At 46.5% G+C, this 20,932-nt stretch overlaps 3 protein-coding genes across 20 annotated transcripts in view; 1 reads left to right on the top strand and 2 right to left on the bottom strand.

Annotated features, from left to right (window-relative positions):
* ryr1b (ryanodine receptor 1b (skeletal)) overlaps positions 1-397 on the bottom strand; it is a 46,793-nt gene extending 46,396 nt beyond the window's left edge. For all 14 annotated transcript variants that reach the window (XM_029171975.3, XM_029171980.3, XM_029171984.3 and 11 more), the window contains exon 1: positions 261-397. In XM_029171975.3, coding sequence (XP_029027808.1) covers positions 261-282 — 22 coding nt within the window. In that variant the 5' untranslated portion in view covers positions 283-397. The remainder of the gene's footprint in view (positions 1-260) is intronic.
* rasgrp4 (RAS guanyl releasing protein 4) lies at positions 270-11,998 on the top strand. Of its 5 annotated transcripts, XM_029171996.3 has the most exons (19): positions 894-1,037; positions 1,111-1,485; positions 1,904-2,177; positions 6,195-6,367; positions 6,981-7,092; positions 7,264-7,326; positions 7,414-7,545; positions 7,664-7,805; positions 7,959-8,132; positions 8,232-8,348; positions 8,551-8,826; positions 8,913-8,993; positions 9,250-9,354; positions 9,484-9,593; positions 9,737-9,887; positions 9,965-10,001; positions 10,107-10,235; positions 10,322-10,524; positions 10,842-11,998. In XM_029171996.3, exons 3-19 carry the CDS (start codon positions 2,161-2,163, stop codon positions 10,950-10,952), a joined length of 2,133 nt encoding a protein of 710 aa, XP_029027829.1. In that variant the 5' UTR covers positions 894-1,037; positions 1,111-1,485; positions 1,904-2,160; the 3' UTR covers positions 10,953-11,998. The 5 variants fall into 5 exon arrangements, with proteins under 5 accessions (XP_029027827.1, XP_029027829.1, XP_055370231.1 ...); XM_029171994.3 differs by lacking the exon at positions 894-1,037 and adding an exon at positions 270-409 and having other exon boundaries at positions 1,111-2,177; XM_055514256.1 differs by having other exon boundaries at positions 1,111-2,177; positions 10,107-10,223.
* hnrnpul1 (heterogeneous nuclear ribonucleoprotein U-like 1) lies at positions 11,873-20,918 on the bottom strand. The gene is made up of 16 exons (XM_029171993.3): positions 20,818-20,918; positions 20,088-20,344; positions 19,386-19,859; positions 18,736-18,949; positions 18,524-18,597; positions 18,193-18,332; positions 17,914-18,013; positions 17,710-17,822; positions 17,293-17,559; positions 17,007-17,129; positions 16,793-16,921; positions 14,812-14,980; positions 13,821-14,072; positions 13,377-13,522; positions 13,055-13,282; positions 11,873-12,886 (listed from the first exon to the last, which is right to left on the bottom strand). Exons 2-16 carry the CDS (start codon positions 20,308-20,310, stop codon positions 12,770-12,772), a joined length of 2,769 nt encoding a protein of 922 aa, XP_029027826.1. The 5' UTR covers positions 20,311-20,344; positions 20,818-20,918; the 3' UTR covers positions 11,873-12,769.
* Between the last annotated feature and the right edge of the window lie 14 nt (positions 20,919-20,932).

The following is a 20,932-nucleotide window of genomic DNA, read 5'->3' as shown; positions in this document are numbered from 1 at the left end:
CATAATTGATTGTGTCAAGCCAAATTGCAATCCATTTTCTGGTTTTAACTGCAAATATGCCTGTTTCCCTTTATACATGTTGTCGATGGAAACGGGCCCCGACAGGCCAAACGTGCATCACTGTCGGTAAATGGACCGGTCAGTGTGATGCAGTCCTGCACGCGTGTCCGCGGCACTGCCCCGCTGCTCGGTCCAGGCTGCGGGACGCGCCAGACAGAAGCCCCGAGCGGAACAAAAGCACCTGCCTCGCGCGTTCTTACCCCCACGGGCTCCATGTGGCATCCGTCAGCATGACGCCCCTCGCGCCCATCTCCCACTGCAACAGCACCCAGCGGCGGACGAAGGTGTTCGGGGCGCCGCTCGCCGCGATTCAACTCGGTCCAGTGGATGGAGCGGGGAGGAGGCGGCGGTACGCCACTGGAGCAGAACTAACGTGAATTCTGGGACTATGAGTCCCGATCCAAAACTAAGCCGCTGTTGCGTGATTTTTCGTGGCGCCGCCGTTCCCGCGCAGTGTCGGGAGCGCGCCTCACGGTGGCGCCATTGTACTGGAAAAACTTCACCTGACTTCAGCGTGACTAAAACACCACCTGCTGTAAATTCTCACCACAGCAAAGGGAAAGTCTCGGTTAATCGTGTTCCGCTAAACGCGCTGAAAACAAGGAACGTGTCATGTTATAACTTCAGCGCAACGCGCAGGCGTCAAGCGCCGTTACGCTAGTTGACGTTACATTAGCATTACTTAGCTAGCAAATGACGAGACTACAGCACGATAAAGTAAGCTGAATCAGGTCAAAAGTTTTCTAACGAAACTGTTAACCCCCCTCATTTAGCCTTAGTTTTATTTAACACAACATAGCTGAGTGAGTCTCCGTTACTTTCCGTTACCGTTACCGTTTTAATACTTCCGCCTGTAAGATGTTGCAAAATAAAAGCCCGAAATAAGATCAATTCACAATAAACCAGGTTTCCCGGCTTCGGCTCTTCCGGTTTTAACCACTGTTGCTTAAGGTTACAGTAACATTACCACATGTAAGGTCAGTAGATGAAATACTTTTTGTCTAATATTTGACATGTGATGCTAATCAGGGTGTTTTTCTCCTTTTGAAGGACGAGCCCAGCGTGTGAACCTGCCAACCACTCAGCTTCCTGCAGCACAGAACCCACCTCTGCACACTTGGGGACATTAATGTCCCCTGTTTGCTTGCCTCTTCCTTTTTGGAGTTACAGACAAGGATGCCTTTGAGTCGCCCGGTCCAGCTGCACGGCCACATTCACAGGCACAAACACTACCTCCCTGTGTCATCACTTTCTACCCTGAGAAATAGCAGAGGGCGTTCAAAAAAAGGAGAGAAGGGAGAAATCAGGATGATCCGCATGATTTGGGGGACACTGGATGAAACATTGTAGTGGGAAGATGTGCCACTTTAATTATGTATATTTCAGGAACCGATTCTCTGTATGAGACTGGAAAGTGACATTTAGGTGTGGCCTGTTTTCTTTCTGTGTTGTTGCTCAGTTGTTACTCTCTTCCTGGAGTACACGATGCTCAGATCATTGCTCATCACTATCTCTCACGCTGCTCCTCCTTCCTCTATAGGTGCTGCATTTGTGTTCACCACTGGCTCGCTCGCTCTCTCTCTCTCTCTCTCTCTCTGTCTCTGTCTCTGTCTCCCCTCCCCCTTGTGAACACGCACACTCACGCACTCACAGAAACTAAAGAGTTCCCCTATCTGTCAGAGCTAGTTCCTCCATTTAAGATGCTGACTTGTTTATGATGAAAGGACAAGTGCATGACTTCTGTTAGCTGCTGTAGTCTACTTTAACGCTTTTCTCGCGGCATGTATGCTGTGCTGGAGGCAGAGGGGCAAGTCTTTTTTTGTTGCTGATTTGTGGTTGACAGATCTTCAGATAGCGGCGTGGGGGAGGCGGCCTGACAGGCAGAGCGGCGTAAGAAGCAGAGTTTAGCCCAGTGGATGAGTGGCAGGTGGGCCGCTTGGTCCCGTGTCCGCTCTCGCTGTCCTGGGCGCAACAAACATCTAGAGGCCGTGGAGGAGGAGGTGGTGGAGCAGGGTCAAGCATGGAGCAGTAGGGACACGCTCAGATGCCCGAGCGGATCACCGGTGGAGGAGGAGTGCTGCCGAGGACGAAAGCTCTGCAATGAACAAGACCAAGAGGTAATTAAAACAGGGAGCAGCAAAGGCGAGGGTGCATCAGGGCCGAGCGTGGAGCACTGAGCTCCTCTGACAGCTCAGGCTCTCAGTGCATGAAGCTGAAGAGTGTGTGTGCAGCAGAGATGTGTGAACCTTGAGGTTATAGCTAGTGTGGTTTGTGCAAAGGCTCCTGACAAGTTCAAGAGAAACAAGATCATTTAGTTCTATTTTCCGCTCCGTGTGCACAGTGAGAGTCTTTCTGTCAGACCAAAGGTTGCAGCCGCGTCCGACCTGCATGTCACTGAAGCCCGACAGCGTCTCCGTTTATTTGTGTGTACTGCACACACGCATGTCGTGACATTCAACAGTTGTGCACGCTCCCCTTTCCGTGGAAATGCGTGTTCTGTTTTTCTGTTCTGTGCAGCTAATCTGCATTTACATGTCGGTGCACGAAGGCTTTTTGCATTTTATCGTATGCACTGAAAGGAATCTACACATTTCAAAGCCTGTGTCGCTTTTTGTTAGTTGCAGTAGTTGTGGGCACAGTCTTTGTGTGATGGCTTGGCATGAAAGTGCTGTGTGATGCATGTTGAGGAGAAAAATAAATATACTTTTGTCTATTGTTCGCCAGCCCAAAAATGATTTGCATACAAACGAAGCTGGCCTGTGATGCAGGGCTTGAGTAGACACTGACACTGTACATGATTGTGTAAGTGTGCGTGTGTGTGTTCTGTAGACAGATTTTAGTTTAGTGTCATCATTGAGAGGACATTTTGGTATTGTGTTAACATTTTGGCCACTCCTCTCAACTGCAGAGGGCTGTCTGAAGGTCACGACTTTGAAGGTAAGGAAACGTGTTGGAGTTAGGCATTGAGTTGTGAGGCTTAAGGCAAAAGTAAAGGAGACATTAATGCATTAGACCAATGAGTGCACACACGTGCTAATGCATGTGTGAATCTTGTGCTTTGACTAATTGTACCCATGTGTGTAGTTGCACAGGTTTGGTTTCACTATCGGCCCAATTCCTGGTTGCAGTCCTCACAATTAGCAGCTCATTCAGAGATATTTTATAGATATGCTCTGATGCTCAATGCAATGGTTGGTACATGGACAAATGGCTCATTGCAGTGGACACAACCACTTGATACAGAGGAAACAAGAACGCAGGTTGTGAGAGGAGAGAAAAAGAGCAGCTCACAAACAAGGCCTTCAAAGGGCCCTGGCTTCAATTAATCAATTAAGGAAAGAAAGAGAGGAATTTGCATATCCCCCCGCCAGTGTGAGAGCGAGATGGGGAGCGATGGGAGGGGGAGCCGGAGCTGCAGCCAGCAGGCTTGACATGGATGGAAAAGGGAGTGAGAGGGGATTTTCCAAAGAAAGGAAGGAGAAGCTGTTTTTGAATGGTTTGAATGGAGCAGGGATGAAGGAAGAGGGTGAAGGATGCGTTTGGCAGGATACGTAGGTGTGGAACATCCTCCTTAAACAAATTCACTTCACCCCATCGTCATTAATATTTGAAAAGGAGCCCAACTAAGGTTTTCCTTGTTGGATTTATGCTTATTAGCTTCTAGCAGCCGTGTGTTATTCTACATGAACTGAGGGGCAAATATTATGTCTATCCAAGCTGGAGACGCGTCTCTTAGGGAAAGATGAGTGCAAATGGCCAAACAGTGACTCCGACTGTGTTCAGATTTGCATGGGTGTCCACCGCATGACAGCTCTATTTACCAACAGCCTGGTCTCGGTCCAGGCTTCTTACACAAAAGCGTTTTGTGACTTTGGCTGTTGTGCTGCCTGGTACCTGCTCAGCACTCTGGGGGAAATTCCCTCACAGACGTCATCACATCAGAAACATTTCCCCATCAGCGCTTCTGCCTGTAGTAATATCAGGTAGCCGCGTACGAGCGGCGCCGCAGTGAGTCAAAGGCTGAAACAAGTCGCAAAGGGCACCGACTTTGTCACAAAGTGTGATGCATATGGAACGAGTCATTGCTCAGGCAGAGACAGTTTTTCTGTTTCCTGTTTATTGGCTGACACACATTATAAATGTAAGATCATGTATGCATAGGATATAATAATCAAACATCAACCATTCACGTAAGTAAAGTGGAGTGAGAGAAGCTGTTTTCTTATCTTCATTGTTAAACACTAAATATTATTGGATACACAAAAACACATAAAAGGCACCACCTGGAACCCTGAAGACATCTGATAGGCATTTTTACTGTTTATTGATATTTATTATTGAAACACTCCGTCCACAGCACTCACTCAGGTCGGGTGACATGTTGAAAAATCCTTTTCATCCTCTGTTTGTTTAAAAGGGGGTCAATCTGAATGTGAATTCTTCACAGTGGTGCATGTTGTGTTGTTTGATGTTAATATTCATAGTTCAGTAACCAGGCGGTGTAATGAGGCAAACACAGCGAGGGGGGGGTCAGGAGAGGTGGACTTGCCCAGCAGGTTCCCTAACCGGCCACCTGGAGCCTGTAGACCAACCAGAGGCCGGGGTGGTCGCTGACATCCATCCCCCCATCGGAGCTTCTGAGTCCAGGCAGAGACGCTGGTGTGGCGCCTGTGACGACTGGCTGGAGAAGCAAAGCACCCACAGGCAGCAGAGCAGCTCGTGGTATAAATACACCTCTGCTCCCGTGTGAATCTGAGCATCCATGAGTGTCCGTTCATGCACGTGAAGCCGGAGCACGGACGGATGGATGTGTTGAGTTACGTGTGCGTGAGCTGCAGTAAGTGGGCCGCGCACACGCAGGTTGAGAGAAGGGGATGTAGGCCCGGTCATTCAGGGAACTCGTCGCCAGTTCTCTGAACTCGCTCAAGTTTCCTGGTAATGTTATCATTAGATGCAGCACAGACAGTGACACAGTTTTGCAGCGAGACGCCGTGTACTCGCTGTACCGATACGTGACGACAGAATATGAAACGTCGAAGCGAAACAGCTGAAGGTTTTACCACCTCTCTAACAGATCCACCACAGATTGATGGGGTTTCGCTCAAACGTGGTTTCACTGCACATTCGGGAGGGACTGCACATCACACCATTCTCTCAACTGTGCTGCAAAACTGAAGCAAAGTTACCAGTTTAGGGGCAAAACACATGAAGACAGTCAGTTGCTGCTTATTGCTGTGAAACGCAGCTTTAATCTCACGATGAGACAAAGGAGCTCGTATCATTCGACCTAAGGTCATTTAAAAACCTTAAAGTCTGAACGCATTGAAAACATTGGCCGGTTGCTCTGCACCGTTTCACCTTCTGCTGCACTGACGTTAGGCCGCGGCCGAGGCGTGGCCTGAGAACCAGCTTCTGCTGCGCTTTTTCCCGTCCAGCTTCCTCTTATTCAAACATACAAATTCATAACGAATCACCAGTTAAATCAGACCGGCCTCTTATTGTTTCCGGCTTCTTCAGTCAGTAGGACTCAGCATTGGCCTGAGCCAGTAGCTTTGTGTGCGGCGGCCTTGTTTGGTGTGACAGACCTGTGTCGCCCCTATGCTACACACTGTAATGTACACAACATGGCAGTCAATACGCTCCCTGACTGCCACAAACTGAGCTGTGTGTTGTGAACACACCAGGTGCAGAGAGGAACTGGTTTTCTGAGGAAACAGGCAAATTGCGATGACTTGCAAATTTCACCTGTTGTAGACGTTGGCTGTGTGATGCAGCCCTGACCCCTGCGTGATGTAACACTGTGCTTTTCCAGCCTTACTGACCCCTTGAGGTCACCAGGTGCAGTCCTGTAGCTCATTGGCTGTTTGAAGGGACAGCAGTGATGGCGCTTGTGTCTACAAGCAACATTAGAGCTAAAGCATAAGAACAGGAATGTGAGCTGTGCTGGCTTTTTGGACCGGCCTCAGCGCGAGGAACCCGAACGGCTGCGCGGCGGTTTGCACTTGTTCTGCGTGACGTTGGCGGCTGCAGCGCCAGGGCAGCAGCTTATCAGATGTGGGGAGCAGCGTTTCCTCAGATGCTGACCCGCGCTGCTCCACTTCACTTATCTCACCTCGCCTCCTTCTCTCTGGCAGGAAACCCAGCGAGAGTCCTGGCGTGCTGAAGAGCAGGAAGCTGGTCCAGCGCCGGAGGAACACATGTCCCAGCCCTCAGGACATCAGCCGGGCCCTGCAGAGCCCCAGCTCTGCCCCCAGCGCCAGCGCTGCCAGCCTGGATGAGCTCATACAGCGCTGCCTCAACTACTTCGGTCAGTGTCGGGACGGGTCCAATGCGTGAGCCCAAAGATTGTCATGTGCCTTTCACCACAACCAGGTCAAAGAAATGAGGGAGTGAGAGGAGATCCAGGGTGGGAGAAAGCGCCCTGGGGAGGGGGGACGGAGACAAAGGGGGACTCACACAATCCAGCTTTGTTCTGTGCTGTGAAGCTAATCTCTCTCCCAATAATCTCACCCTCTGCTTTGGTTCGTTCGGCCCAATTACTAAAACATGCATGTGATGCTTCGGATATCCAGGCTAAAGGTTCACAGGTTCTGTTGATCTCATGTGGGACTAAAAGTCAGCGGCCACATGAGGAAGTTCAGACAGTTCAGGGATGAGAAAACATGGCTGACGGGTCCGCTTCCACCGCCTCCACAACAAAAAGGCCTGGTGACTCACGACACACTGTATTTGCATCTAGAGCAGGTGGAAGCAGGACACAGCTTAAACAGGAAAACTGAGGGGCATTTCAAAGGTTCAGACTCACAAAACCAAGTGAAGGTCCGATATGAAGGTCGCTCATATAGAACTGTCTGCGTCAAACGAAGCTGATTTACCTTCTGGACCCTGAGCCCTGGAGTTTAACTCTGCTCTGGTTGCAGATTCAGAGGGGAAGCTTTCCAGCCCCCGGGGGTCCCAGCTTGTCCACATGACTCTGATGATGCACAGCTGGGTTGTGCCGTCTCAGACGTTCGCCCAGAAGCTTCGCACTCTATATCCTCCACTGGTGCTCCACTGGCGCAGAACTGGTCCCACCAGCTGCGTATTAATCAGATCAGGAATCAGGAAACAGTCATGGGTTTGTTTTGCCCCTGGTCGGTAAAGCAGATTTGTTTGTTCCCTGCTGCTGTGATGTTCGTTCAGATCCTTGACTCTTTCTCCTACTTATACGGATTGTCTCTCGGACAAGCGAGGACTGAGGCGGACGCAGATCTGCCACCTTGTCAGGTGAGTGCCCGCCTGCAGCCCCAGCCGGTGGCTCTCTGTGGCTTTGTGGGTAGTAAACACCTTCTCCCCCTCCCGCTTCGGGGCAAGGCAGTGGATGAGCCAGTTCCCGGCCGTGTTCGAGGCGGACCCCCTCCTGGAGCAGGTCATGGGGGACCTGTGTGCGCTGGTGCGCTCGGACGGACAGGAGGCGCACTCGCAGCTCATCTACACGTCCTGCATGTGAGCGCCGCTTCTGTTCACCCTCACGCCTGGGGGGGTGGGGTCTGCGTATGGGACCACAACCCAAACGCCTTTGGCTTAAACAGGAAACGTGTCCATTTCTGTCCCTGTCGTTTAGAAGCTCTCGTGGGAACGTATCCCAGGCTCCGTCGCCCTCCGTGAAGAAGAGGAAGGTTTCTTTGATCTTCGACCACATGGAACCAGATGAAATGGCCGAACATCTCAGCTACCTGGAGTTTAAGAACTTCTGTAACGTTTCTGTAAGTTCAGTGGAGAAAAACCATCCACCAAAGTGCGTCTGATGAAAGCACGCCCTGCTGTTTACTGGCCTCACTGTGAGGCTCAAGCGTTCGTCAGCCACGGGCCTCCTCCTCCAGTGCTTCCTGTTGAACCCGTTGTCTCTGATTGGCCAGTTCCTGGACTACCGCAGCTACGTGGTGCGCGGCTCGGTGAGGGACAACCCTGCTCTGGAGCGCTCGGTCATGATGTGCAACGGCGTCTCCCAGTGGGTCCAGCTGATGATCCTCAGCCGCCACACGGCCCAGCAGCGAGCGCAGGTCTTCACCAAGTTCATCCACGTGGCCCAGGTGAACAGAACCCGCCCAGAGGCTCGGCCGCCAGGAGCCGCCTGTTCTAGTGGCGCTGCTCTGTGGCTGCCGTCATTCACTCTGCTCCTTCCTCTCTAGAAACTTCGAGCTCTGCAAAACTTCAACACTCTAATGGCCGTAACCGGGGGCCTCAGTCACAGCTCCATCTCCCGCCTCAAAGACACCTACAACCTGCTCCCCCCAGACATCACTAAGGTAATCTGAGTACGGCACACGACCTGACAAATAAACTGTACCTTCCTACAACCTGAACTCACATTGTTCATGGTGATAAACGTGACGTTTTCACTTCCTGTTTTATTGTGGCAACAACAACAACCCCTCCCTTGGAAGCTGTTTTCATGGTTACACGTTGGTTTCATGGTTACGGTGAAGTGTCTTCTTTACCGTCTCTCAGGCCCTGAGTGAGATGACGGAGCTGCTGTCGTCACGCAGCAACTACATCAACTACCGGCGGGTTTACAGCGATTGCAGCGGCTTCAAGGTGCCGATCCTGGGCGTCCACCTCAAGGACCTGATCTCGCTGAACGAGGCTCTGCCCGACTACATCGACGAAGACAAGATCAACCTGAGCAAGCTGCAGCACCTGTACAGCAACATCAACGACCTGCTGGCCATCCACAGCTGCACGCCGCCCTTCGAGGCCAACAAGGACCTCCTGCACCTGCTCACGGTACGAGACAGAAGCCAGGAGCCGTCCATTTAGAGATCACACCAGCCACAAAGAACATCTCACATTATGTTCTTTTAATGCCGCAGCTCTCTCTAGATTTATACTACACTGAGGACGAGATATATGAACTTTCATACACCAAGGAACCCAAGAATCCCAAGATCCAGGTCAGTAGAGCCGCGTGCTCCCTTTGAAGTCGAGCGCTATCTAACAGCATCGCACTCGCGCTTGTTTTAACCTCTTTTCGCAAGAGGAGGGACATTCGGGGTGTAACATCTTCAAAACAAAAGCACAGACTCAGTGTTGAAATACATGAAAGTCAGCCACATCAAAGCGCTGTACGTTAGGGAAGCGTGTTATGTGGTGGGTGTGCTCGCTTTTCCCTGTTTCTCACATATTCGGTCGCTCATTTCTCGTCCACAGCCTGTAGCTCCAGTCAAAGCCCCAGTAGTTGCAGAGTGGGGCTCAGGGGTCACCCCCAGACTCGACCCTGACACCATATCTAAACACGTCAAACAGATGGTGGATGTAAGTATGTGACTCTGCAGCTACCTGCAGCCTTTCACTTCCTGATTATTCGCCAGTCTAAAGCAGAACTAACCAAGTGCTCCTCGACAAGTGGAAGTGACCGTGTGGCTGCTCTGTCGCCCCCTGCAGTCCATCATGAAGAACTACGACCAGAACCAGGACGGCTACATCTCTCGGGAGGACTTTGAGAAAATAGCAGCCAACTTCCCCTTCTCCTTCTGCACTCCTGAAACTGACAGGTGAGGAAGCTGCGACGCTCGCTCGCACGCACGCACGCACGCAAAGAGGCCGACGCCGACAGATCACAGAAGCAGATTACGACTTCAACCACCTGCTGCTTACTCACTTTTGTGGTGCGCTCTGGAAATTTGTTCCTGCGCAGGGAGGGACAAATCAGCCGTGAAGAAATTACCTCTTACTTCATGAGGGGAATGTCTATATGTGCTAAACTGGGCTACAACTTCAATGACGCACACAACTTTCACGAAACCACATACAAACTGCCAACGTTCTGTGACGTATGTGGAGGCTTTGTGAGTACCCGCTCTTCATACTTTTGGTTCTGTAGTATATAAATACTCAATTAAACTACATTTCTTCCCTCTTTTAGCTGTGGGGAGTCATTAAACAGGGATACCACTGCAAAGGTGACGTCAATACAAGTATCCACTCTAGTAAACAATGCTCCCCAAAATGTTGAAAATCAGATTATGTCGGTGCAGGTTTTGACACATTGTCTTTAATTTTCTTAGACTGTGGGATCAACTGTCACCGACACTGTAGGGATCTGGTGGGATTAGAGTGTCTGAAGAAGCACAAAAACAGTGGGTCCTGCCCGTGCACCCCTGGCCCCGACTCAAAGATCAAGGGCAACAGCTGCAGTACGTAGTTACACAATTATCATATAATTATCATAAAACACCTGCCTCCTGTGACCCCAGCGCGCTGATGTCTTCTGTTTCCAAAGGTTCAGAGGACGAGACCTTTGTTTTCCCCCAAAGCAACGAGACAGAACACAACAAGAGCACGGCGCTTTGGAGAAATAACAGCAGCGATTCAACTCTGTCAGACCGCTCCACTCAGACTGACCCTGGAGTGTGGACGCCCGACAAGAGGGACAGGAGGGGAAACAACCACCACTCCCTGGCACATGCATCTCCAGACAGAAAGGTGAGTCTCACTGAGTCATCGCAGGTTAAGAAGTTCATCTCATAAAGTGGATTTGACCTGTGAAATCCAGAAATCCTGTTGTCTAGTTACCAACTCCAGCCACTAAAAGCACAGAGCATGTAGTTTTATTCAGGGAGCTTCTGAGGTGAATTGATTTACTGTTGTGAATAAGACTGAAAGTTGACACATGCAAAAGCAGAAGTCTTTTATTCCATAGTAAGCCACAGACCTCGCTGTTGGACCCATTTACAGTAGTATTACTTTATTTATGAGTTTATGAGTTGTGTCATGCGTCTTAATGAGAGTTTGTCCTCCAGGCCAACACGCTGCCAACCAGAAGCCGAGGTTGCTCCATGCCCGTGTCCTTCCTGCAGGAGAAGATGGAGGAGATGCACCTCTACAAAGACAAGAGCCGAGAGCCGGACTGAGCCCTGGCCTGCCTGTGTTGGACACATGGACAAAGACCCAGACGACGCCGTGCCTCTGACTGAGCCGGTGTGGGACTGATGACAATAACTGGCCATTCGCTTCCGAGTGCCGGCAATGATAAATGGACTCCTTGCTCAGATGTGGTTCTGACATGTTTGTAATTTTATTGTTGTCAGTCTAATTAGTTTGACTTATTTAGGCTTCAAACAGGAGTTTTCCTACTGTAATTTAAGAATGTTATCTTGTGCCTTGGTTCTCTGGTGCTAAGATTCCACACACTCAGTGCAGTCGGCCTTTTGTGGCAACAGTTTCCTGATCACAGACACATCAATGCTGGGTAAGAAATTAACACTAACCTCAACAGGCCTGGTTCCTTTCAGCTTCGGCAGCTACAGCGCATGAAACCTCTGCTCGTGAATTTGGACATTAAGCCAGCAATGAAATACGACTGTGTAGGTTTGGTGATATGCGTACTTAATGTGGCTTTTAGGCCTGACGGTAGCAGCCACTGGAACATTTCATGCCATGGTTGATCACCTTTACTAGGCCGTGTTCATCAGATTAGTTTAAGATACTTTATTGATCTCCTTGGGAAATTGTTTTCTCTGCATTTGACCCATACCCTCACACGGGGAGCTAGTGCGATGTGTCTTGCTCATAGACACAATTCTTGTGGGATCAACTGGGTTCAAACTGGTGACCTTCTCCTTCACAGGCCACTAAGTCTAATTAGTTTGACTTTTTTGACTAGTTTTTATCACAATGTAAAACTATGTCCTCTGTAGCAACTTCGTGTGAACATCTTCCATCCACTGTTGGAAAGTAATGAAAAGAGCTTCTGAGCATCATCAATTGGCAGAATCGTCTGCAGAGAATGGTCATTTTGTGCCCTGATGAAGGTGTCATTAACATTCACACCCATGCTCCAAAATTGGTTTTATTTTTAGTTGATATTTTTGCCATTTGTCCAAAATTTCCATTTTGTTAAAATTAACAAGTACAGAAACATTAATAAAACAGGCTGTTTATGTTCGGTGTGATGCAATTGTGACTGATCAGATTACAATTTACAGGCGTATACAATTGTATTTATTGTATAAAGACAAAATGACAGGTTGGGTAACTGGTCATAATCAGGTTTTCTTTTTCTGGTAGAAAAAAATGGATTTGACAAAACAGAATTAAGCTACAAGACTCAATGAACGGCAATCACAAGAAATAAAAAAAAGCAAAAAAAAATCTCAGACTAGATGAATGCTTAAATACTAACGTATCAACATCTATGAAAAAAAAGATCAATGTTTGAAATCTGTTGGAGCGATTTAAATGTGCTCACTTGGTATCTGGAAAAATAAAGAGCAAGACAAAAGAATGGAAAGGTAAAAGCATGCATTTTGTTCTTTAAGCTTTATCAGAACAAGCTAAATTATTCAGGCTTTGCTGTGTTTTTCCTGCTTTGTCACTTTTTCACACTGTGCCTCTTTGAAATATACAATTTACCTCATCAATCTGTAGGAAATGTGGACAGATGCCCACATTCAATGCATAATATAGAACATTCATTAAATGTTTTGATACCTATGATCTACCACCTCACTGTCACTGCTTAAAGTAAGACTTCATTCAGTAAAAAAAAAGGACATCAACTGTATTCAGTTTACATGTACACTGATTGGTGAGGAACAAAGGCTACTGTGTTAAACAAGACAAACAGGTATGGTTGGTGACAGAATGTGGGACTGTACAAAAACTGATTAAATGCAGAGGTCAGAGATGTTTAGGACACAGGTGGATGTAGTACAGATGCAGTGTGAAGCTACTGGGAACCAGAAGATGAACCTTGGCCACCCTGACCAGGATAACTGCCATACTGGCTGTAGTACTGGTTCCACTGGTTCTGGTTCTGGTAGTACTGCTGCCACTGCTGAGCATACTGAAGGAAATAAGAAAGCATTGTGTAATTTAAATAAATGCTTCATTTCTCAAACAGCATCAAATGTTAAGGAGACAGAAACCAAACTTGCTTCTTTGGGACTAAAGCCTGTGGCAGACAGGACCCTTGCGCCCACGGAGCACCCGCTCCGGCGCTTTCGCTACCTACCTGTTGATATTGCTGGTTGTAGCTCTGCTGTTGCTGCTGCTGCTGCTGCTGCTGCTGTGGCGGCTGCTGCTGTTGTTGTGGCTGCTGCTGGTGGTGGCTGTAGGTCTGTCCAGTGCTCGGTGTCTGGCTGTAGCTCTGGCTGTATCCTGGGTACTGACTGTAGTTGCCATAGTAATTCTGGTTGTAGCTGCCCTGGTTGTACCCTTGATTGTAGCTCTGACTGTAGCCCTGTGGCAAAGCAAAACATTTGGTTATTATTCACAGCTGTGCTAGATTCATAAATATTTCCTGATTTTGAAAACATGTTCATTATTTTAAATACCTGGTTGTATCCACCCTTGCTGTAGGGCGCCTGCCGACTGTAGCTTCCCACCGACTGCTGGTTGCGGCTATATCCACGAGAATCAGAGCCTCCATCACGATAGCTGTTGCCCCAGCGGTTCTGGTTGTAGCTGCCACGATTGTAGCCTGTCGAGAGAATTACTACTTATAAACCCAGCTAAAAGTTACTTTGCTTGAGACAACAGTTGTTTTGTTGCCTTACTGGTAGATTGACAGTGCCAACAAGTGTTTGGTCTGTTTACTGGGCAAACTGGACAAGAACGAGACAGTGGCCTCTCCTCCAAAATGCGACTATGTAACTGAAGCTTAGTTTTAAAGATTCTATGCTCTTTGATGCTGCACATACAATAAAGCACATTTTAAGTACTTCAGGAAAAGCGTAATGCATTACTTCCGACCTCTAGCAGAGCACGGCTCTACTCACCTCTGTATCCATCCCCACTGCGGTTCTGGTACCCACCACGGGACCCATCACGGTTGTCATAGCGCTGGTAGCTGCCGCCGCCGCGGCCACGGTAGCCGCCCTGCCTGTTGTCGTAGCGTTTCTCAGGGGGCGGACCAGCCTTGCGGCCCTCCTCGTTGTACTGCTTCAACAGCTTTTCAGCCTCATCGCGCTGCAGCTCAACGAAGGTCACCCCCTCCAGGAAATCGCAAGCCTCAGGTAGAGTGAAGTTGGCTTGGAGAGGGACAGAGATGACCACAGGAGGAGTAGAGAGAAGCCCATCCAGCAAGAGATGGATGAGAAGGAGAGAAAAAGAGAGGGGAAGGGGATTGTAGTGAAGACCAGAGCAGTCACACCACCAGAAGACAAAATGAAAAATAATTACTACCATACAGAGGCAGAGAAAATCTCAAGAGAAACTATGAGCAGATGACAGGGTGAAGGGAACAAACATTACCTCCAGGGAGACATGGAGGGAACATTTGTTAAGCAGACACAGGAGAGGGGAACACATTTCAGTTGAGATGGGGAAGGGGACAAAAAGGACAACTATTAGACTGGTGTGAAGAGGAAACTGCCCTGCAAACCAAGGGTGGCTGATGTAATGCCGTTACAAATTAACTCCCAACAACTTAAGCATGTGACTGCTTGTAACGTTTGCATTTGGAAATACCCTTTCAGGGAAGCCGATTGTGCAATATTAACTTGTGCTGCGTGAGCTCACAAGGCCCAAATCTCAGTTTGCAGTGCATCAGAATTGAAGCTGAATGGCGAGTGGCAAATAGAGGGCAAAAATAAGGAAGAATGAAATTCAAGTGGGCTGTTTAAAAAATGTCCAGGTCTGATATCTGGCCAAAGCCTATGATGGGGAAAGGGGGAGGGGACATCTTCCAACTTTGATTTTAGAGACAACACATAGAAAAAGTAAAAAGTAGATCTGTTCATTTATTTGTTGTTTCCACAGCATTCCTACCTTTCATTTCTAACACAGCATGATCGGGCACATCCTTCCCCTGCTCATTGGTTTGCTTTAATGTTCGTTCTTTTAAATCCTCGTCCGTGGGACAAATTACAATAGCCTTGCGTTGAAAACCTTCAAAAGGACGCATTTTTCGTCTCCTTGCTGATCCATATACATTTGTCTAGCAATGGTGACAAGAAAGAAGTAGAAGCTTGTTTGTTATTGTTTACTTGTAATGGCTTTCCACTGGAAGGAAGCTGGAACCCTGCAATAATGAAGTGAGAGAGGTTTGGCTTGGAGTCAGTCTACGGTTTTAGTCAGGTACTAATGGCCTCTCATCACTCCACAGACTCACCTCCGTCTGGACGTCCAGGCAACAAGTGGCTGCTGGTGAATGTTACGTATGAACAGAGGGACCCACAAATACATCAACTGACTATGCTATGCTTAGTTTGCCAACAAGAAACACGGGTTTCATATGAATTCATAAGGGAAAAAAAGTAATTACGATTTTTAAATGTAGTACCTGGTATTTTATTACATATGCGACTGTGTATGTATCAATTACGGAACATGCAATTCTAAAGTTCTCCAGACGTGTTCTGCATGTTACACATTAGCATTACAGCTGTTATTCGGGCATATTGCGCAGTAAAGGTGACAGCAGTTTATGAACTGATCTTGATAGTTAAATAAGGTAAATGTAAATTGTCCTTGACAACATGAACTTAGGACGGCGATGTTCCATTTGTATTGCGATACAATCTGCATCAGACCTCTTCATTTGTAAAGCTTAGCCACACGGCACATCTTTAGCTGTAATCCATTGATAATACATAATTATTGTATCTTCAGATAGCAATTCTCTGCTTCACTTTCAAATGTTAAACTAACTGAAAAACAATGGATTTATAGTACTTTCAATTAAAATTGGATCTTAAACTTAAGCTGTAGATGTCACAACCAATCTACAAACTGGTGTAGATTTACAAAGAGCCAAGAATAATATGTGAAGAAGTGTAACAAGGTTAGTCTGATGAAATTATCGCACTATTCAGCAACTTCTAAACAGTTAAAGTAATCAAAGCACCAGGTGCAACCAGCCTCTTCTCTTTATATTGCAATTTATGGTACCATTACAATCTGACACGTTTAGTACTAATTATTAGTCAAAGCCTTAACAGAAACCAATAGAAAGCAAAGATAATTTGTCTATTGGGTTTACAGATCCATCTATACCAAACTCCAAAGGCACTGTCTGACAGACATCTCTGTGAAAGGTGGTAACCTAACAAGCATCTGACTAAAGGGTCCCCCTACACTTACCCAAACTTACCTCCACTCCACTTAGGCTCTAGTCCCATTCTAGACAACAACAGACATGTAGAACCCACCTGCACATACTCACAGTGTCCATAGAGAGGCCACAGTCCACCACTAGACTCACCTACCTTTTCCACCTTTGCTGAGCACAAGAACCTAAAAATCTAAAATGTTAGTCATTACTTACCTTCAGGGTCAATATATTAAAAAACACACTCAAAAGTTCCATGTATCTCACTTAAAAATAGCTTTTTAAAAAGCTATCAACTCTGTCTTATTTAATTAGCAACAGAAGGTGTTTTTCTTACTCACCAGTCAGAGCTTACTTGTTTCTCAACATCTTTACATAGTCATGGTTTACTTGTACATTGTTGAAATTCACAAGACAAACAATACTGTATTATGACAAAAAATAGCAAGAGCAAATATACCGAGGGATGAAAACATGAAATATTCTGTCACTTATGAGAGCCATTAATCATTTGTCTTTACAATGCATGACAAGCAAGTGACAAGAGGGTATTCAATGCTTCTTTTACTCTACATTACACAGAGCCACCCTGAAAGATAAATAAATATTCCATTAGAGAAAGAGAGAGAGAGAGATCATCAGCGCACAATGACTGGCTGTGGTGAGTATCAGAGCAGAGTGTGGGTGGGAGGGCAGTACCTGATCTAGGATGTAGTTGCGTCTCTTGCGGGCAGCGATCTCAATCAGCCTGTTCAGACACTGAGTGGCCTGCTGTATCAGAACATCCCAGCGCCCGGCATAGTTTTTCTGGCGACGCAGACCCATCACCTGCAGAACACAAGAGATAATAGGAATCAGACCATGAATTGATATTTTGGAGGTTGTTTGTTTTGATCTGGTGGTTAAAACTAACCTTCATCTTGTCCATGATGGCATTTGTGCCCAGGATGTTGTACTTCATCTCAGGGTTAGTCTCCGCATGCTTTATGGCCCATGTGGTCTTTCCACAGGCAGGCAGGCCAACCATCATCAAGATCTGAAACAATAATGGCGCAGTGGTTAGCACGTTGCGCTCCTGTTGCGGCAGAAAGGGCATCTGGCGTAAAAACTTGCCAAATTACTCATGCAAATCATTCGCTGTGGCGGCCCCTGACGGGATAAGCCGAAGGGAGTTACCGTTAATATCAATTAGGTTATACCTCGCATTCAGATTTGCTTGCAGGCCCCTTAGTGCCTCTGATCTTTTCCTCCATGCCAAGGTTGTGGATGAAGGTGTATCCCTCTGGCATGGGGAAATAAGGCTCTCGCTTCTGTCCAAAGTTGAACTCAACGGCACAGTTCTTCACCAGCACATGAGGGAACAGAGCACGACCTGCCAATGCCTCCTTGGTGGTTCGGAAAGCCACATCCAACCACACTCCATTCTTTGAATAGGCCATCTCTACTTCATCACCACTGTCAAAGTCCTGAAGTTGTAGTAGGGGAAAAAAAATCATCAGCTGCACTGTCAAAACACATGAAAGATTACCACAGATATTTGACTCTAGGAGATTGTTTAATTGAATATCTGATGATGATGTTAAAAAAGAAGAGGAAGAACTGTTGCCATTACTTACAATGTAACAGCCGATGACGTCATTTTCACCAAACTTCTCACCAAAGTCTGCAAACTTACAGTCGGAGGATTTCTTTCCTGTTCCTCCATATCCAAAGGAAAAGGGCTCCTCGCCTTAAACATGACACAACATGCATTTTTAATAAGAAGTAGTCTCATTCCAGCACATATCAATGTGTGACAAACGTTTTGTTGCTATTCTCACCAAGCTGAGTGCTGCAGTGGTTCAGAGACCATCCAATGCGAACCACATGTGGATCAGGTTCATTGCTGGGCAGGTGCTTCACAGGAATTTCTTCGTTGATCTGAAGAAGGTAACATATTAGAAAAATACAATGTCGATGGAGTGAGTCAAAAAAACAAACACTGACTTGCTCTTTGAATTTTTATCAGAAAGAGTGGGTGAGCATTCTTAGTGGCTATGTATATGTGATGATTAGTTCTTCAAGTAGTTGTTCAAAGACAGTTGTTGTGTGTACAATACCTTCATCTCATAACATATGCGCCCCTGGGTGACACCATGCGTAGCTCGTGCTCCAGCCCAAAGGTAAGCAAAGCCTTCAATGGTCAATGGATAACCACTGTAGCGATCTCGAGACACTTTGAAGTGCAGATCACAGTTGTCTGAAATGATGATGACAAGTTTTTAATATAGTGCTAACAGATACGTAAACTTGAAATCACAGGTGCTTTTGCCACGTGTGGTAAAACTCTGCTACCAACTCATGAATTAAACAGAACCCATGGTGAGTGACAGGCCATTCAATACAGGTGTTCCAGAGACAAGCAGCACTGAGGTTTCTTTTCTTACTTACATGTATCAATTGTAACAAGAGTATCATCTATGTTCTCTTCCTCATCTTCAGCTGGAGGTTGTGGTGTGCGAGATCTGGACAGGAGTGTATGAAGTTAAGGTCTTTGGCAGCAACAATTCACATATCCTGCTGTTAACTTTTATAATGTGGGTTGATTTGGAAAATCAACTAGATGCTTAAAGGCAACTTATTAGATTTTAAGATGAGCTTACCGCTTGTCTTCACGGTGCTCATAGTAGCCATAGCCCCTGCTCTCCTCATATGGCCTCTTGCGTCCATAGTGTCCACCTCTGTCACCTTCCACTTTGACTTGCTCAGCATGCCCATCCCCATCATGCCCGCGCTGTTGTTCTGTCCCATGATTGTCGTGGCGTCTGTTTTCAACAGTCTCAGCCTCTTCCTCCACTTTGACCTCCCTTTTTACTTCTAAGATGGGAAATGAAAGTTGGTCTTAATTATTTTCATTCTAGAAACAGACTAAAATTGTCGACTAAAGCAATCCTAGAATTTAAATATATTTATAACATTAAATATTTATATATAATATATATATATAAAATTTTCAGACTTGGCTTTAGTCTAAACTTGAAGGGACTGCTAAGTCTGATATTAATACAATTTACAAACATTTAGTGGAAGATTGTTCTTGGCATTTGGCTAAGACATAGCGCAATCTGCTGAGTTGACAGCACTGACTGCGTTACTGTGCAACCCTGAAATTAGCCTAAGGGCCTAACATCAAGGACTGTTCAGGCAGTAAATATTTCCTTGGTTTGTTATCAAACAAACTAATTATTAAGTAATACAAAATGATATATTTAATAAATATTTCTTTGAGAGATATGTTTGGCAAATAATTCACCTTGTTTGTTATCAATGTTCTCCTCTGGCTTAGGCTCTGGCTCTGGCTCAGCCTCAGGCTCAAGCTCTGGTTCTGGCGCAGGCTCAGGCTCAGTCTTGGGCTGTTCCTCAGAGAACATTTCGGATTTGTTTATGTCGACATCTGCTGTAAAGTCAGGCATGCTGTGACCTGAATCTGAGGTTAGTTGACTTTCGAAAGGCTCGCCTTCTCCCTCTTCTTCCTCGTAGTAACCACCTGAGTCTCTACCCTCATCTTCTTCTTCAGGAGCATCTGCTGCTTCTTCTTCGGGAGCATCTGCTTCGTCTTCTTCTTCGAGAGCATCTCCTTCTTCGAGAGCATCTCCTTCTTCGAGAGCATCTCCTTCTTCGAGAGCATCTCCTTCTTCGAGAGCATCTCCTTCTTCGAGAGCATCTCCTTCAGGAACATCTACTTCTCCGTTCCCATCATCATCATCTCCATAGTCCTCAGGAGCTTCTACACAAAAAGGAAACAACCCAAACTTTTAGGTAAGCATGGAAATACAAAATCAATCTAACATTGTTAAGTTACAATTTGTTGCCTATGTGCGTTTTTACCTCCTAGTGGTAAATAGTGGTCATGAAAAAAAAACTTTCTACAAGTCGATCAAGAAAAAACATAATATTTACAAAATTAATTTCTTTGTCTTATAATTTGTATCAGTCATCTGTCAGTAAAGCTAACCTTGTTGCTCCTGAGCATCTTCTTCGTCTCCGTCTTCCTCTTGGTCTTGATAGTACTCCTCTTCCTGTTCCCCTTGCTCTGAGGCATCAGCCTGAGCTTCAGCCTCCAAAGCGGCTTTGAGCCTCTCCACCAGGTCTGCCTTCAGGCCTTTGGTGTCCAGGCCGCGGCGCTGGAGCTCCTCTTTCAACTCGTTGACTTTGAGTTTCTTTACGTCTACGCTCATTGTGGTTTAGGCGTATGTTGTCTTTATGTGTTTGCTGGTAAAGCAGAGAAAATAAAGAGTTTGCATCTTACAACGCGATGCGTTTAACTTCATAGATCAATCAGCGACTTGTGCGACAGTAAAACCCATTCTACATTAGCCAGTTAGCAAGCATTAAGATAGCAACGCTGTACAGAATATTTAAGATTCTGATCTATACACCATCTATTCCGGCTTCATGACTTCCCGTTATGTATAGTTTTTACAAGACAAAGCCATCACTTAAACATCTTTTATCTTACTTATCCCAACTTAGCGTCACTACGTGGCTAAAGCTAGTGACTTAGCGAAAGCTAGCTAGCTAACGCACTACAACTAATGTCGATGCTAGGCGAGTTACTCTAAAAAGATGCAAGATGCAAAAGTTAAAATATTGCTACATGCAAAACCTTGAGCAAATGCAATTCCCACGTAGTTTATAACAGAGCTGTAATGCGAAATATGACTAAAAATAAAGTTACGGCCTACCTCCTCTCACGCTAATTGCGCGGGTAAGCCGTTGTAGAAAAGTGAGTGGCTCGCGACTGCCCCTGGCGGTCACAAAGCAAACCGAAATCTAAAACCGGAAGTTGTTTAGACGTTT

Source organism: Betta splendens, chromosome 13 (assembly GCF_900634795.4).
Source record: "Betta splendens chromosome 13, fBetSpl5.4, whole genome shotgun sequence".
Classification (NCBI taxonomy): domain Eukaryota; kingdom Metazoa; phylum Chordata; class Actinopteri; order Anabantiformes; family Osphronemidae; genus Betta; species Betta splendens.
Note: the sequence above shows the minus strand (reverse complement) of the source record. Positions and strands in the feature narration are given on the sequence as shown.